At 44.6% G+C, this 14,176-nt stretch overlaps 1 protein-coding gene across 6 annotated transcripts in view; it reads left to right on the plus strand.

Annotated features, from left to right (window-relative positions):
* The window catches only part of Cdc25a (cell division cycle 25A), a 15,314-nt gene extending 1,420 nt beyond the window's left edge, over positions 1-13,894 (plus strand). For 2 of the 6 annotated variants that reach the window (XM_090323474.1, XM_090323472.1), the window contains 14 exons: positions 537-604; positions 2,472-2,514; positions 3,978-4,014; positions 5,271-5,372; positions 6,088-6,207; positions 7,706-7,837; positions 8,331-8,405; positions 9,052-9,225; positions 9,319-9,417; positions 10,691-10,753; positions 10,848-10,946; positions 11,071-11,201; positions 11,636-11,747; positions 12,041-13,894. In XM_090323474.1, the coding sequence (XP_090179600.1) occupies positions 537-604; positions 2,472-2,514; positions 3,978-4,014; positions 5,271-5,372; positions 6,088-6,207; positions 7,706-7,837; positions 8,331-8,405; positions 9,052-9,225; positions 9,319-9,417; positions 10,691-10,753; positions 10,848-10,946; positions 11,071-11,201; positions 11,636-11,747; positions 12,041-12,181 (1,396 nt within the window). In that variant the 3' untranslated portion in view covers positions 12,182-13,894. The remainder of the gene's footprint in view (positions 1-536; positions 605-2,471; positions 2,515-3,977; positions 4,015-5,270; positions 5,373-6,087; positions 6,208-7,705; positions 7,838-8,330; positions 8,406-9,051; positions 9,226-9,318; positions 9,418-10,690; positions 10,754-10,847; positions 10,947-11,070; positions 11,202-11,635; positions 11,748-12,040) is intronic. The other 4 variants (XM_090323473.1, XM_090323477.1, XM_090323475.1 and 1 more) reach the window with 4 other exon arrangements.
* Positions 13,895-14,176: the final 282 nt, after the last annotated feature.

The following is a 14,176-nucleotide window of genomic DNA, read 5'->3' on the forward strand; positions in this document are numbered from 1 at the left end:
CGAGCCAGCGCCTGAAGATCTGTTTCCTGTGAGCTTTGTTCCTTCTCAACAAAGGACCTCTGCATTTTCCTGCCTCGCATTTGTGCAAAATTTATAAAGCCCAGGTCTTTTTATTTAACATTTTTGGGCTAGAACTTTCCCTAGACTTTTTCCCCTCCAATTAGCAAAATGCATCCCACAATATTCCAGAGAAGCTAACTTTTTTCTCCATCAACCTGTGGGCATTTCATTTGCTCATTCCGTGTCTTAATGAGTTTTCTAACTTTTGAAAGGCTGGAATTGCTAGTCATTTCCCCTTCTACCTCAAGTGCATTAAACTAGTATTTTCAGGAAATATAAATGAAGTCCTTGTCTATCTTACAATGCGGCTTGGGGCAACTCCATCCACCCTTTTCCTTTGCATAAGGACCTTACTGGTATTGTGGGTAGTCTGGGTCGGTGGCAGTGTGGTTATTTCTTGGCCTGTCTCCTGTGTGTGTGACTTTTAGCTGTCCTAGAAATTGCTCGTTTACAGCTCTTTCTTTTTCTCCTTCCAGTGAGTGTGAGCAGGTGAAAAGCAACAGCAGTCTTCAGAGAATGGGCTCTTCTGAATCCACTGATTCAGGTATTGGGGGGTGGGGGGCAGTGCTGGGGCTTGAACTCAGGGCCTGGGGAATATTCCTGAGCTTCTTTTGCTCTAGGCTAGCACTCACCATGTGAGCCACAGCGCCACCTCTGACCTTTTCTGTGTGCTACTGGGGAATCGAACCCAGGACTTCATATATGCTAGGCAAGGACTCTTGATCACTAAGCCACATTCTCAGCGCTCAGGTATTCTTTGCATCTTGATCACCTATTTTTTCCAATGTGCTGTGTGGTGAATGATTCTGGAAATTTTCAGAAAGAGATTTCTTTCAGCAGGGTGCTTGGTTTTGGTGAGTTGAGAGACACTTCCATAGACACAGAAGTCTATGGAAGGTGATGGGTATTTGTTTTCCCATGAAGTTTAGTAGAGTAAAATGTATTATATAACTGCCATTCAGAAAAATGTATGGGGAAGTATAAAGTAAGCAATGGCAGGATTGGACATACTAATATGCCACAAACTTTTTAGGTTAGAGAACTATAACAACAAAAGTCTTAAAAAATACTATATATAGGCTTTTTTTTTTTCTTGCTAATCCTGGGGCTTGAACCCAGGGCCTGTGCATTATCCCTGAGCTTTTTTGCTCAAGGCTAGTGCTCTACCACTTTGCACCAAAGCTCCACTTACAGTTTTCTGGTGGTTCATTGGAAATAAGAACTGCCTGCCTGGGCTAGCCTTGAACCTTGATCCTCAGATCTCAGCCTCCTTAGTAGCTAGGATTACAGGCACAAACCACCAGAGCCCAGCTCTGTATATAGGCCACTGCTGCCGCCTCCTCCTCCTTCTCCTTTTCTTTTCCTTCCTCTCTCATTCTCTCTTCTCACTCTATATGGCCCATGTGATTAATCAGGAACTCTAATATTTAAGTATAATATACATAATAAACATAAAGAAGGGAACTAGACTGGATTCATGACCTGGTGCAGGCTCTAGTGGAGGTAGGCCATTCTGTTTTACTTTTATTTATTTTTTTCCCAGTCCTTGGGCTTGAACTCTGGGCCTAGGCACTGTCCCTGAGCTTCTTTTGCTCAAGGCTAGCACTCTACCACTTGAGCCACAGTGCTACTTCCAGCTTTTTCTGGGCAGTTTATTGAAGATAAGTCTGTGAGACTTTCCTACCTGAGCTGGCTTTCAATTGTGATCCTCAGATCTCAGTCTCCTGAGCAGCTAGAATTATAGGCGTGAAGCCACCAGCACCCAGCTTTGCTGGGCCATTCTAAACTGGCATACAGTCATGGTGAACAATAAGGCTGGCTCAGTGACTTACCTGTTGTTATCTTTGGTGAGGTAGATACATTACTTGATAGTTTGTTAAAGGCAGCATATTTAGTCTTGTACACCATGATGATGAGTTTGGGAGGGGTTTTTTGGGGGGTTTTTTTGTTTTTTTTATTCCAATCCTGGGACTTGAACTCTGGGCCTAGGCACTGTTTCCGGGCTCCTTTTGCTCAAGCCACTCTACTACTTGAGCCACAGCGCCACTTCCAGTTTTTGAGTGGTTAATTCGAATCACAGACTTTTAAAGCTGCCTGGGCTGGCTTTATACCATGATCCTCAGATTTTAGCCTCCAGAGTAGCTAGAGTTACAGGCATGAGCCACCAGCACCTGGCACTAAATAATTGCTTTTATACGTTCAAGTTAAGATAAAATACTTGAAATTAAAGTTATTTCAGGAAAAGTCTGATATTTTTTCTATCACCTACCTACCTCTATCTGAATAAACTATCTCAATTTGTAGTTTAGTTCAAATTTTCCTTTAGTCTTATTTCCCGTGATGGTTTTTATTTTGACAACAAAATAGTGTTTGGGGGCATTATTTCCTGAGTTTTTTTTTTCTCCCCACAGGGTTCTGTCTAGATTCTCCTGGACCCATGGACAGAAAAGAAAAGTATGTATTCACTGTTTTAATTTTTTTTACTTTTTAAAATAAAAATTCTAAACTTTTTTTAGCTATCCTATTGTTACATTATTGGGGTTTTTTTGAACTGGTGATTAAATGGAGGAACTTGGACTTGCTAGGCAAGTGTTTTGCCACTGAGCTATACTCCAAATTTTAAACTTTTTTTTTTGCCAGACCTGGATCATGAACTTCTGGGCACTATCCTTGAGAATTTTTGCTCAAGGCTAGCTCTCTACCACTTGAACCACAGCCACTTCTGTTTTTTTCTGTGTAGGTGGTACCAGGGAATCGGACCCAGGGTCTTCATGCATGCTAGGCAAGCACTCTACCCACTAGGCCACATTCACGGCCCCAAATTCTAAACTTTTAATGAGATTCTCCATTGTCTGTACTGGAGCCCTGCCTAGAGTTAGCTATTTCTATTGAGACACTTGGAGATTAGAAATACTGCTATGTCGAGAATGTCTAGTTTGGTGTCTAGCGGTTTTCATTGTTTTCTTTTTTTGCCACCTGGGGCTTGCACTCGGTGCCCATGAACTTTTTTTTTTTAAGAGAAGATCCAACTTTATATTTTCTTTTTAGTTGGTTGTAGTGTTTGAACTCAGGGCCTAGTGCTGTCCCTGAGCTCTCTTGCTCAAGAATAGTTCTCTGCCACAGCTCCATTTCCAGGTTGTGAGATAAAAATCTCACAGGGACTTTTCTGTCAAGACTGGCTTTGAACTGTGATCCTCAGATCTCAGCCTCCTGAGTAGCTAGGATGACAGGTGTAAGCCACTAGTGCCTTACCTTTCTTTCTTTCCACTTTGGGCTTTTTCTGTTTATGTGGTACTGAGGAATTGAACCCAGGACTTTTATGCATGCTTGGTAAGCACTCTACCACTAAGCCACAATCCCAGCCCCTATAGGTTAAAAGTCTATGAGGTATTTACCTCATTTTAAACTCAATTTCCTTTTTTTTCAGTCAGTTGTGGGGCTTGAACTCAGGGCCTAGGCACTGTCCTTGAGCTTTTTCTCTCAAGTCTAGCAATGTACCACTTTGAGGTATAGTGCCATTCCCAGTTTCTTAGTGTTTTGATTGGATATAAGAGTCATGGACTTTCCTGCCTTGCTGACTTCAAGATCCATGGATTTCCCAGCCTCCTGAGTAGCTAGGATGATAGGCATGAGCCACCCAGCTCCCTTCTGTGTTTTCTTTTTTTTTTTTTTTTTGCCAGTCCTGGGCTTGAGCTCAGGGCCTAAGCACTGTCCTTGGACTTTCTCAAGGCTAGAGCTCTACCACTTGAGCCTCAGCACCACTTCCGGCTTTTTTCTATGTATGTGGTACTGAGGAATTGAACCCCGGTCTTCGTGCATGCTAGGCAAGCACTTTAACCACTAGGCCAAACTCCCGGCCCTGTGTTTTCCTTTTTACTTGCTTTATTCTCCATTATTTCCTCTTGATCTCTTTACAGCCTTGAAAATCCCATGAGGAGAATACATTCCTTGCCTGTAAGTTAGTTTCATTGTTTATTTTGAGCATTTAATGTCTGTTATCTGCCTATTCCTCCTTCCCCTATCCCCAGGCGACTAATGTCGAGCTTCATAGGAAATGTTCATAGAAAATGAATGAACATTATTTTTCTGTAGTCTCATAGATGACTTCAATAATGATTATGTCTTTGGGACTTTGTCCTTTGTATTTTATCAAACCAGGAAGGGATTGATTGGGCACTGTAATTCCTGTTGAGAAGATGGATGTAGACCTTGTAAATTGGGTGCAAAGCTTTTTTATACTGTATGCTAGCGAGGTGGAATTCTGCCTGCATTAGTAAATTATCTGTTGTGCTGTGTGGAGAGTTCTTTTAGACTGGAATTTTTTTATTGTTGTTTTTGCCAGTCCTGGGGACTGAACTCAGGGCCTGAGCCCTCAGGGCCTTGGGCTTTCCTTAAGGTTAGTTAGTGCTCTACCATTTGAGCCACAGTACCACTTCTGGCTTTTTCTGTGTATATGGTACCAAGTAATCAAATCCAGGGCTTTATACAGGCTAGTCAGGCACTTTTACCACTAGGCCCTGCTCCAGGCCTTATTTTTTTTATTTTTTGTCAGTTGTGGGGCTTGAACTCTAGGCCTGGGTCCTGTCCCTAAGCTCTTTAGCTCAATGCTAGTGCTCTGCCATTTTTGAGCCACAGGGCTACTTCCAGTTTTCTGGTGGTTCATTGGAGATAAGAACTTTTGTGCCCTGGCTGGCTTTGAACTGTGATGCTCTCAGCCTCCTGAGTAGCTATAATTAAAGGCATGAGCCACAGGTGCCTGGCTTTGGAGAATTCTTTTAAGAGCTTAAGTTTTGCTGGCTATGCTGACACTTGGCACTTGAATGGCTGAGATAGGATCATCTGGAATTTAATGTCAGTAAGTTCTGTGCTACCCTGAATTATAGAGTGAGGCCTCAAAACAATAACAGAACTGAGTTTTCCATTGATTGTTGTTATTGTCTTTTTCTCCTCCTCATCTCCTATACGGGGCTTTGTGCTTACCAAGCAGGTTGCTCTTCTGCTTGAGCCATGCCCTCAAGCCCTTGTTTTAGTTATCTTTCAAAGAGTATCTTGAATTTTAGCCAGACTGCCCTAAACTGCCATCTCATCTAATCTGTTCTTCCTGCATAGTTAGGATTACAGACATGAGCCACTGTACCAAAATCCCATAGAAATTTTCTTGGTCTACTCAAGTTTCCTTCCCTCCTCTTTCCCCATCCCCCATTTGATAGCAGAAGCTTTTGGGGTGTAGTCCAGCTCTGAAGAGGAGCCATTCCGATTCTCTGGACCATGACATCTTTCAACTCATCGACCAGGATGAAAACAAGGAAAATGTGAGTATCACATGATCATAGTAACCCAGGGGCGCTGGTGGGATCTGCTAGTGTCTGTCTTAGGGAGGACTGCAAGATTGTTATGTGTATATAGAATGAGGGACTAGAAGTTTGGCCTAGTGATAGAGTGCTTGCTTAGCATATATGAAGACCAAAGTTGGCTTCCTTAACCATAAACATAGAAAAATCCAGAAGTGGGAGTGTGGCTTAAGTAGTAGAGCTCTAGCCTTGAGAAAGCCCAAGGATTGTGTTCAGGCCCTGAGTTCAAGTCCTGGGACTGGCAGAGGGAAAAAATAGTGCCTGACAGTCACTCAGACTGTCACTCCGGGGAATAATTATATCATGGATTGTTTATCTGAAAAAGTTCATACAGATCTTTTCTTCACTCTGACCTGCATTCAAAAAAAGAAGATGGGGCTGGGAATGTGGCTTAGTGGGCCAGTGTTTGCCTAGCATGCATGAAGCCCCAGGTTTGATTCCTCAGTACTACATACATAGAAAAAGATGTAGTAGTGCTATGGTTCAAGTGGCAGATAGCTAGCTAGCCTTGAGCAAAAGAAGGTCAGAGACAGTGCCCAGGCTCAGGGCCTGAGCACTACCCCTGGGCTTCTGTGCTCAAGGCTAGCACTTTATATCTTTGTCTTACCAAGTTATGACAGAGGCCCTAGAGCTAGATTTTCCAGAACAGTGAATATCTTACCTGTGCCTCTTTCAGGAAGCCTTTGAGTTTAAGAAGCCTGTAAGACCTGCATCTCGTGGCTGTCTCCATGCCCATGGAATTGATGAAGGCAAAGATGTCTTCACACAGAGGCAGAACTCAGCCCCAGCTCGGATGGTGTGTGCCTTTTTTTTTTTTTTTTTTTTTAAGTTGGTCCTGGGGCTCGAACTGAGCCCTGGACATTGTCCTTGAGCTCCTTTTGCTCAAGGCTAGTGCTCCACCACTTTGAACCACAGCTCCACTTCTAGTTTTTGAATAGTACACTGGAGATAAGAGTCACATGGGGACTTGCCTTCTTAGACTGGCTTTCTCTGATCTCAGCCTCCTGAGTAGCTAGGATGAGTCTCTGGTGCTGGTCTCTGCCTTTCTTTCCTAAGACCATTCCTCATGAGAAGAGAGAATTACAAGGTACCTCATGAGCACAAGAGCTGAGGATGCCACAGTGGTCCTTTCCATCTTGATCTTAAGACTCTATTTTACATTCTTGGCAATTTTGTTGTGTTTGGAGGGCAGACAGGTGTGGATGGGGGTGGAAGTTGCTGGAAGCAGATGTTAGTGGGTTTGTGCAAGAAATACTGAACCTTGTCAGATAATCATCTGACATCTTGCCATTTCCCTTCACTGCATGTTTAGATGATATCTCTTCTTGCCTTCTAGCCACTAAGGAGGCTGAGATCTGAAGATTAAGATTAGAAGCCAGCTGGATCAGAAAAGTCCCTGTACAGTCTTTACCTTCAATTAACCAGCTGGAGTGGGGGTGTTGCTTAAGTTTTAGAACAACAGCCCATATTTGAAAAAAGCGAATTAAGAATTGAAGGCCCTGGACGGGGAGTTTGGTCTAGGGGTAGAGTGCTTGCCTAGCATGCACGAAGACCAAGGTTCGATTCCTTGGCACCACATACATAGAAAAAGCTGGAAGTGGTGCTGTGGCTCAAGTGGTAGAGTTCTAGCCTTGAGGAAAGCCCAAGGACAGTGCTCAGACCTGAGTTCAAGCCAGCCTGTTAGACTCTTATCTCCAATTAACTGCCTGAAAACTGGAAGTGGTGCTGTAGCTCAGGGGGTGGGGTGGTAGCCTTGAGCTGAAGAGGTCAGAGACAACACCAGGCCCAGAGTTCAACTCCTAGGACCAACCAAAAAATAATAATAATAAAAAGAAGAGTAAATAAAGGCCAAATACCAGTGAATCATTTCTTGTAACCCTAGTTACTCAGAAGGCTGAAATCTGAGGATCAAGGTTCAAAGCCAGCCCAGAACAAAAGGATCTAAGACTCTTATCTCCAGTTAACCTCTAGAAAGCGGGAAGTGGTGCTTGGCTCAAGGGTAGAGTGGTAGCCTTGAGCCGCAGAGCCCAGGCTGAGTTCAAGCCCCATGACCCACCTAAAAAAAAAAAAAAGTGTCTTGAACTTTCATGCCTGTGTTGGCTTTGAACTGAGATCTTCAGATCTCAGCCTATGGAGTAGCTGTGGTTATAGGCATGAGTCATTGGTGCCCAGCTGTCTTTTTTTCTTTTGGGGGATACTGGTGATTGAACCTATGACTTTGTACTTGTAGGCAAGTGCTTTGCTACTTAGCTACCTCCTAGCCCCATATAGTATGTTTTTGTTCTTTATTTTAGCTTTCTTCACATGAAAGGGATAGTGAGCCAGGGAACTTTGTGCCTCTTTTTACACCCCAGTCACCTGTGGCAGCCACTTTGTCTGATGAGGATGATGGCTTCATGGACCTTCTTGATGGAGAGAATCTGAAGGTACTGTGTGTGTGTATGTGTGTGTGTCCATCCAGGGCTTGCATCCAGGTGTCACTTTTAGTAAGAATTGATGGGTCACTGGCCTGAGGGGATTTCAAAAGAAGACCATAGCTGGTATGGTGGCTCACTCATGTAATCCTAGCTATTCAGGGGGCTGACATCTGAGGATCAAGGTTTCAAAGTCAGCCCTGGCCCAAAAGGACCTGAAACTTTTATCTCCAATTAACTTCTAGAAAAGACTAGTGGGACTTGGCTCAAGGGTAGGGTGGTAGCCTTGAGCTGAAGAGCTCAAAGACAGTGCCCAGGCTGAGTTCAAGTCCCAGGACCCACACAAGAAAGAAAGAAGGAAGAAGGATAGATAGATAGATAACCCATGATGATGTTATAAATATCCAAATAGCCATTGGCAAGGGCAGGGAGGGTGGGGGAAAGGTTTCCAGCCTTTTAATTGGTCTCTATTGATTACTTAAAAGCCATTTTTCTCTTTCTTTAGAACGATGAGGAAACCCCTTCGGGCATGGCAAGCCTCTGGACAGCTCCCCTGGTCATGAGAAGGGCTACAAATATTGTAAGTAATTCTGGAGTGTCTGGAGGGAGCCTTGAGTAGTTGTGGGGCTTGAACTCGGGGGGCCTGGGCACTGTCCCTGAGCTGTTCAGCTCAAGGCTAATACTCTGCCACTTTGAGCCACAGCTCCACTTCTGGCCTTTCTATGTATGTGGTACAGAGGAATCCAACTCTGATCTTTGTGCATGCTATGCAAGCCCTCTACCACTAGGGCATACTCCTGGCCCTCTTTTTTGTGCCTCTGAAACATCTGTGTTCATGGAATTCTAGATACATACAATGAGACAAAAGAGGAGATAGTCTTAGGAGAGTCTCAAAAAGGTGCAGTGCGTAAGTATCTGTTCATATGTATATAAAATACAAACTGAAATGAACTCCAAAGATATTGAAACAAAGGACTTTTTTTTTTTTTGTCAGTCCTGGAGCTTGAACTCAGGGCAGGGCCTGGGCACTTGGGCACTTTTTGCTCAAGGCTAACACTCTGGCACTTAAACCCCAGCAACCCTTTCAGCTTTTTCTGTGTATTTGGTACTGAGGAATCAAACCCAGAGCTTCATGCGTGGGAAGCAATCACTCTACCACTAAGCCACATTCCCAGCTTAACTGATTGGATTTTAGTGCCTAATGGATCTCTGTCCTTCTCTCTAAGGGAAATGGGTGCAGGCTTTTTGACTCCCCTTCCCAATGTATCTCCAACATTCGGCCAGCAATGAAGAGAACAGACCGATCTCAAGAGGAGTCTCCACAGGGAAGCACAAAGCGGCGGAAGAGCTTGGCTGGAACTAGTCCTGGAGGATCTTTGAATCCAGAGAAGTCCCCTGAGGTTCGTTTTGCAACTCCCTTCTGGCCTGTTTTATGTGATTGCAGAAATTCTGGGCAGAATTGGCTTCATTTTCTAACTTTGATTTCATTACAGATTCTACACCAGTCTTTGTCTCTGATATCTTCCCCCAAAGGAACCATCGAGAACATTCTGGACAATGACCCCAGAGACCTTATAGGAGATTTCTCCAAGGTATTACTGCCAGCAGCTCTGGCTGGTACATGGGGTATAGGTGCCTAGAACTCTTCTCTTAGTCTTGCCCCATTCTCAAGGTGGTTCCTGTTAAAAATAGGAAAACAACAGCTGGGCTCTGGTGGCTCACACCTGTCATCCTAGCTGCTCAGGAGGCCGAGATCTGAGGATCGCAGTTCAAAGCCAGCCCAGGCAGTAAAGTCTGTGAGACTCTCCCGTTTGTCACTAGAAAAGTGGAAATGGTGCTGTGGCTCCTGGGGTAGCACAGTAGCCTTGCTGAAGAGCTTAGGGACAGTGCCCAGGCCCAGAGTCCAAGTCCTACAACTAACCAAAAAAGAGAGTTGTGTGGCTCATGTGGCAGAACACTATTTTTTTTTAATATTTTTATTGTAATTAATAAAAGGGTTACATGATATTTGCCAGATAGAATGTGCATTAATTCACATACATTGATACCCTTTCACATGTCTTGGTCCCCATTACCCTCCCCCCGCAGAACACTATTCTTTAAAAGCCCAGGGCAGGGGCTGGGAGTTTGGCTTAGTGGTAGAGTGCTCGCCTGGCATGCACAAAGACCCAGGTTTGATTCCTCTGTACCACATAAATAGAAAAAAGCCAGAAGTGGTGCTGTGGCTCAAGTGGTAGAGCCTTAGCCTTGAGAAAATCCAGGGACAGTGCTCAGGCCCTGAGCTCATGCCCAGGACTGGCAAAAAAAAAAAACAAAAAAACCACCTCAGGGCAATACACAGGCCCTGAGTTCAAAAGCCAGAATCAGCACGAAGAAATAATAAAGCCAGGCACAGCTCACACTGTGGATCCTAATTCAAAGTTAGCCAGGACAGGAAAGTCTTGTAAGACGCTTTAGCTCCAGTTAACTAACAGAAAACTAGAAGTGGTGGAGGAGCTGTAGCTCAAAGTGGTAGAGCACTGGCTTAAGAGTAAGAAAGCTCAGGGAGGGGGCTGGGAGTTTGGCCTAGTGATAAGAGTGCTTGTCTAGCATGCATGAAGACCCGGGTTCGATTCCTCAGCGCCCCACATACATAGAAAAAGCCAGAAGTGGTGCTGTGGCTCAAGTGGAAGAGAAAGCCCAAGGACAATGCTTAGGCCCTGAGCTCAAGCCACAGGACTGGCAAAAAAAAAAAAGCTCAGGGATAGCACCTAGGCCTTGAGTTCAAGCCCCAGAACCTACAAAATAATATAATTAAGGGGGAAAAAATCTTGTATCTCACAGTATATAACATGCATAAGTATCTTTTGTTTGTTTGTTTTCAAGGGTTATCTCTTTCACACAGTTGCTGGGAAGCATCAAGATTTAAAATATATTTCTCCAGAAATTGTAAGTCATCTTTTGGGACCTACCACCTCTGAAGTATCTGAATCTAGCTGTTCCTGACATCAAAAATTGACTTTCCTCTGCTTTGTCTCCACAGATGGCATCCGTTTTGAATGGCAAATTTGCCAACCTCATTAAAGAGTTTGTTATCATTGACTGCCGGTACCCATATGAATATGAAGGAGGCCATATCAAGGTATGGACAAGATCTGTGGGGGCCTGGAGTGTGGCATAGTGGTAGAGTGCTTGCCTAGCATGCACAAAGCCCTGGGTTCGATGGTGACGTGCCAGGTTGCTAAGGGGGTGTGGTGCCTGCCCAGGGTGCAGTGAACTTGCACATGGAGGAAGAAGTGGAGGACTTCCTGCTGAAGAAGCCCATTGTACCTACTGATGGCAAACGTGTCATTGTCGTGTTCCACTGCGAGTTTTCTTCAGAGAGAGGCCCCCGCATGTGAGTGCTTCCCCTTCCAAGAGGTTCTAGGATGGAAGTCCCTCTCCTCCTTCCCCTCCCCTCCCCCTTCTGTTTGTATGACAATATAAGTTGTAAAAGGTGTTTGAGTGGCTGGGAAGGTGGTGGCTTGGTGGTAGAGGGCTTTCCTAGCATGCAGGAAGCCCTGGGTTCGATTCCTTGGTACCACATACACAGAAAAAAAAAACGGAAGTGATGCTGTGGCTCAAGTGGTAGAATGCTATCCTTGAGAAAACGAGTGGGACAATGCCCAGGCCCAGAGTTTAAACCCCATAACCAACAAATAATGGTGGGGCTGATGGGGAAGGGAAATAGTGTAGGAACAGTTTAGACCATCGCCTCTGCCTTCTACTGAGCTGTCTTTGTTTCTCTGTATAGGAAGAGCTAACCTGGCATTGGCTTTCCTTCTTCACTAGGTGCCGGTATGTGAGGGAGAGAGATCGGCTGGGTAACGAGTATCCCAAACTCCACTATCCTGAGCTGTATGTCCTCAAGGGAGGATACAAGGAGTTCTTCCTGAAGTGCCAGGTGAGATGAGGACTCTGGAGAATAATTCAACACCACCATCCCCCTCCCACATACACATTTTATTTTTGGTGGCCCAACACCTGCCATCCTAACTACTCAGGAGGCTTCGAGCTGAGCATCAAGGTTCAAAGCCAGTCCAGGGACAATAGTACCTGAGACTCTATCTCCAATGAACCACCAGAAAAACCAGAAGTGGTGTAGAACTGCTTCTTTCTATCTGTGACTTGTAGCCTTGGGCAGGGGAAGCCCAGGCAGGGGTGTCCTGACTTTTTCCTTTTCTCATCTTTTATCAGTCTCACTGTGAACCCCCCAGCTACCGACCCATGCATCATGAGGACTTTAAGGAAGACTTGAAGAAATTCCGTACGAAGAGCCGGACCTGGGCAGGGGAAAAGAGCAAAAGAGAGATGTATAGTCGTTTGAAAAAGCTCTGAATGTGGTGGTGGGGTTGCCGGACCTGCAGCAGGCTGAGCTTCTTAGTGTCCCTCCTTTCTTCCTCTTTGGTGCAAGGGAAAAAAAAAACTGAACAAAGCCAACTGGCTGTGTGACATTTGGAGAGAGAGGGCCTGGGGCTTTCACGCCTTATACCAGGCTTCCCATACTTCCCTGGGGCAGTCTGCTGCCTGTGACATGTGCCTATCTTAGGCCACCCCTGTAAGATGGTCTCCTTGACCCATAGGACCGTCTGCCAAGGCTGTTCGTGCCACAGGCCCAGTCACAGAGCCGCCATTTTGAAGACAAAGCAACCAAGAGAGACAATACTGCTGTGCTGCTGGCCGAATACCAAAGCCTGAGAATCGAATCATCTGTGTGGGATAACCCCCGATCTTTAATTTATTCAACTTCATCAATTATTTTAATTTTTTAAAGAAGAAAAAACTCCTGGAGACTTTCAACTACTTCATTAAGTCAAAAATACTGCCATTCTAGGTAGGGTTGTTTTGTTTTGTTTTTTTATTTTAAATCATCCCAGGGACTACCTCTGCTTTTAATTTAAAAAGAAGAAGAAGAAAGGAAAAACTAAAAAGGAAGATAGGAGGGGAGAAAGGGCAAACTTGTTGGGAGTTTTGGGGGGGGGCTAGAGAGTTGGGAGCTCTGTCGCACCCCTATGTCACCTTGTATCAAGTGCTGCTGCTATTATTATTATTAAAGTCAAAGATCTGGGATGCTAGTCTCAGGTCTGGCTACAAGATACAAGCTTACCACCTTTCCAGAGGACTTAACCTCTGGCCATGGTGATTTCTTTGGGAGGGGGTGGTGGGGTGTCTTCCTCTTCACTCCCAGATCCCGGTGAATGAATGATGGTTTATGTAGGAATCACAGGAAAGCACTTGAGGTACTTTGGGCCCAGGTTGGAACTCAGTAGCATTGGAGATTCCAGGGTATTGAGTAGGATGGGTGGATGGACTCTATAGGGTTGAGAAAGTGTTGTCTATTCAGTGCCCTCCTATTAGTTGGTTAACTTCTCCATTTCTTAAAAAAGAAAAAAAAAGAAAAGTCAAGAGTCAAGAATGGAATCAGTGGGCCGCCTGAGGGGGCCACCTGAGGGCAGTCTGGGAGCCCCAAGTATTCAAAAGAAGAAAATGGTTCTTGGCATAGAGGTGACAGTAGGTTATTCCTTCAAGAGGGAGTGTGGATTTTTGAAGGTATATTTAAAAAAAAAAAACTTTCTGGGTTTATCATGTTTTGATTGGAGGGACAGAGAGTGGTGAATCATCACCAGTCAGGTACCCCATATCCAATTTGATGGGAAGTTTGCCAAGGAACACATCTCACTGAAGGAACTGAGACTACTCTTAGATGGTTCATCTGCACCCTCAGGTGCCAGCCATTGCAGCTCATGGGTATGGCCTTTCAACGCCTCTCCCCTCTTCTGCTCTGGGATTGGGGAAGGAATCAGTAATACTGGAAATGGCTAGTTGGCTGTGTTAATGGGTTTGATTTGCATTATTTGGAAAATAATGTGGGAATCGGGCGTATGGGATGAAACCTCTGTCCACAGACTTCAAGATACCATTGTATTTTGATCCCATCTGTTTTGTAGGATTTCTGCTCAGTGCCTATCAAAAGGAGGCTTATTTTGTACCATCTCAACGTTGTTTAGCTAACTGTTGCAGATTTCTGCAAATAAAAGTCTGCAAACCCAAGGTCTGCCTAGTTTTTGGTGGGTTGAAAAAGACTGCCGTTCTTGCCAGTTATCATGGCTCATGCCTGTAGTCCTAGCCAACTCAGGGGCTAGATCTGAGAATTATGGTTCAGAGCCAGCCTAGACACAAAAGTCCATAAGACTATCTCCAATTAACACCAGAAAACTGGAAGTGATCTGTGCTTCAAGTACTGGCTTTAAAAATTAGTATACTAGAGGGGCCATGAGTTTGGCCTAATAATGGTAGAGTGCTTGTCTCCTATGCAAAAGGACCTGGGTTAGA

This window comes from Megascapheus bottae, chromosome 32 (assembly GCF_031878675.1).
Source record: "Megascapheus bottae isolate mThoBot1 chromosome 32, mThoBot2.hap1, whole genome shotgun sequence".
Lineage (NCBI taxonomy): Eukaryota > Metazoa > Chordata > Mammalia > Rodentia > Geomyidae > Megascapheus > Megascapheus bottae.